This window comes from Cryptomeria japonica, chromosome 1, assembly GCF_030272615.1.
Source record: "Cryptomeria japonica chromosome 1, Sugi_1.0, whole genome shotgun sequence".
Taxonomy (NCBI): Eukaryota; Viridiplantae; Streptophyta; class Pinopsida; order Cupressales; family Cupressaceae; genus Cryptomeria; species Cryptomeria japonica.
In genome coordinates this window covers 282,131,787-282,134,791 of record NC_081405.1, presented here as the reverse complement: position 1 = coordinate 282,134,791, position 3,005 = coordinate 282,131,787, and the positions used below count along the sequence as shown (strand labels likewise).

The following is a 3,005-nucleotide window of genomic DNA, read 5'->3' as shown; positions in this document are numbered from 1 at the left end:
ACAAAAAATTACAAAAAATGATACAAAACAAATTTATTGATGATATTTTTACTATGACTATTGAGAATCAGTATGACAATAAGAATGTGGGTATTAGAACTATATTAGCTATTAGTGCTGTTCCCATATCTGTCTATCTACTCCCATTAACATTTCAGTTTGAGAGCTTTTATCTTTTAATAATGTCTACACGCAATTCAAAACTAACAGGTAACAAAAAAAACCAGTGGTTTTCTGTTGTCCCGTTTGGTGCGCCATCACATCATGTAAACAAAGTGCGTGAGTGTGAAGTTAGTTGCAATTGTCACGTTAAAAACACTTTTTCTCGATAACCCAAATCATGAAAATCTCTAATTTTAGTGCCTTTTATCTTGCATAGGAAAAAAACCAAGATCTGATTCCGGAAAATTATGGGTTTCAACAGAAAAATCCGGGTGAAAATGACTCCGTTAATCACTGCAATAAATTGTCAAGTATGGAGAAAAATCGTAGGACAAAAATAGAACGGGAAATTTTTTGTTAATAAAATTAGGAAAATTACGACATTATCCAATGCTTTAAAGTAATAATAAAATTAGGGCCAAGGACAAAAATTATAGTATTAAAAATTTGCAGAAAAGACTAAAGATATTAAAATAGGAAAAGGAAAATTATCTACAGAGGAACAACAGATTCGTCAATCCGTGAACAAGTAAGAATTACATTCCGTTTGGTAGGAAAAATAGTGTTTTGCAATGTTCTCAGAGAGCACAAGACCCACAAATGATGAATTTCGATTAAGCCGGGCTGAGCTGAGCTGCTGTGCTGAGCTAAGCAAAGCATGCTGCCGCGTACGAACAAGAGTCAAATAATTCCTACCAAAACAAAAAGAAATAAGACTATTTTACACAGTACAGTGAGCTCTGCATTACAAAGATAGCAGAACACAAAGGATGGTGCCGCAGTGTGAGTTGGATACGAATAAATGGAACCCAAGCTACTCCGCAAATTGCTCTGCTCTCTCAAATTAGCTGACTAATATACGATAGGGTTTTCGACTAAGCGACTATTTGCGGTTGAGTTTCCTTCTGGCGCCTGATTTCTACGACTTTTCTATGGCAATTAGAATGTATGTCGCTGGAAAAGGTGGGACTGAGAGCCGGTCTGTACTCGGGAAGAAGCCGCCCGGACTTATAACGAACGCCGCAGGCGTTACACAGCGTCTTAGGTCCCAGCGGTCCAGTCCGCCACTGCGGCGTCTTCTGCACTAAGCAGTGGCTACACCGCCGGTTAACAGGCGACCCGTCCTCCAGAGACCTCGAGCACACTTTCTTTGCCTTTTTCGCCACAGGCAGCGGCGGTGGCGGCCTCGAGCACACCGACGCTTCCGCCTCTGCCCGTCCGAGAAACGCATTAACGAAAACAGTGGACTGCGAAGAAGACACGGAAAGGCTTCGCGACGGCCGCCGTTTGCTCCGCGCCCGCCCTAGCAACCACGTCTTAGTAACCTCAACAGGTCGCGCCGCCTTCTGCTGAGCCGCGGAAGCCACGGCCGCAGCTGGTACGGGCTCGAACTCGACCGCCGACGGCTCAAAGGTGTCGTCCACAAAGGTCGAAAGCCATTCCAGCTCTTCCAGTGCGTCCGTCTGCCAAAATAGAAAGAAAACCTCAAAGCTCTGGCAACGAGTCACCAAAATTGAAAGAAAACCTTAAAGCTTTGCAAAGGAGTCCCCCGAAATTGAAAGAAAACCTCAAAGCTTTGCAATGAGTCTGCCAAAATTGAAAGAAAACCTCAAAGCTCTGCAAATGAGTGCGCCAAAATAGAAAGAAAACCTCAAAGCTTTGTAAATGAGTCTGCGACTCAAGAAAACATGAAAGTTCAGAAACTCACCGGCACGCAAAGCTCGGCCGGCACAAGGCCGGCGTCTGCTTCCACAACATTAGGCGTCGGCCTGGACGCCACCTCGCAGGTGGCGGCAGCCTCCGTTTCTGTCACGGACGAGTCATCTGAGTTGCGCTCCTCCGCCTCCGCCTCATCATTTTCGTCGGAGCTGCCTATAGGTCCGCCGATGTCCTCATTGGAAAAGTCCAGCAGGTCGTCAATTCGAAACCCGACGTCGCCCTCGGAGCTCTCGTTGCCATAACAATCCATTAAACCTGCACATACTCACAATCAAAACCAGAAAACGGAAATCCTTAACAGAGCTACTTTAGCTGAGTAAACTAAACTAGAGTTCCCTTTACTCCACTCCACTCCGCAGCAGAGCTCACCTATTCGTGTATGCGCTGCTCTGGGCCAAGACCTTCCTTCCTTGAGCAGAACAGTTTTACTTCACGGGAAGCGAAACAGGTGAAGAGAAAGATTACTAAAGGCGATTAAAGACTTGTATTGCAGCGGCAGCAGCCACGGTAAAGGTAAGAAATCTGTGCCCCTCTGGCGCTGCCAAGTAATAATGCCGTTCAGTAAATACTGAATTTTTAAGCCCAAGTACACCGTATTGTCCCAAACCTCATACTTTACCACAACACCTGTCAATCAAACAATGGAGGCCTGAACCCAATTACCAGCCAAAACCACCTCGTACGCCATGTGACTCTGGCCTTTATAAACATTCACCGTTTTTCATCTACCTCGACTTGGACGACGCTCTTGCAGTAAATTCCGCCCCTCTCCACGTCGCACAGCCAATCATAACACCGCACCAAAGCACTCCACCAATCACAATCCGCCAGCGCATACCAAAATCCTCAATATCAATTCCCGCCCGGAAATAGTAAAAAACCAAACGCAAGCCCGAATCCAACTACTTTTGACTTAAAAAAATCATTATTATTACCATTATCCGATCACACGATTAATCCGCGCGGTCGCTGTCCTTCCAAGGAAAACGTTAACTCTCCGGGGAATATTCATAACGGCGTGTTTTTCCATTGTTTTTCTGGTGGGCCCACTCGGCCTTCCCACCTCACCTACCGTATGTTCTCTTATCCGCCTCCTTAATTAGGAGCGCGATGGCGCGCTTCTT

At 45.5% G+C, this 3,005-nt stretch overlaps 1 protein-coding gene across 1 annotated transcript; it reads right to left on the bottom strand.

The window, feature by feature from the left end:
- Positions 1-672: 672 nt before the first annotated feature.
- Positions 673-2,550, bottom strand: LOC131065389 (GATA transcription factor 5). The gene is made up of 3 exons (XM_057999887.2): positions 2,251-2,550; positions 1,871-2,136; positions 673-1,625 (listed from the first exon to the last, which is right to left on the bottom strand). Exons 2-3 carry the CDS (start codon positions 2,129-2,131, stop codon positions 1,038-1,040), a joined length of 849 nt encoding a protein of 282 aa, XP_057855870.1. The 5' UTR covers positions 2,132-2,136; positions 2,251-2,550; the 3' UTR covers positions 673-1,037.
- Between the last annotated feature and the right edge of the window lie 455 nt (positions 2,551-3,005).

Excerpts from the sequence above, each read along its gene's own strand:
- LOC131065389 (XM_057999887.2), bottom strand. The coding sequence starts at position 2,131 with ATGGATTGTTATGGCAACGAGAGCTCCGAGGGCGACGTCGGGTTTCGA. Across the intron at positions 1,626-1,870 it reads CGGCCGAGCTTTGCGTGCCG|ACGGACGCACTGGAAGAGCT; the intron begins GTGAGTTTCTGA and ends CTATTTTGGCAG.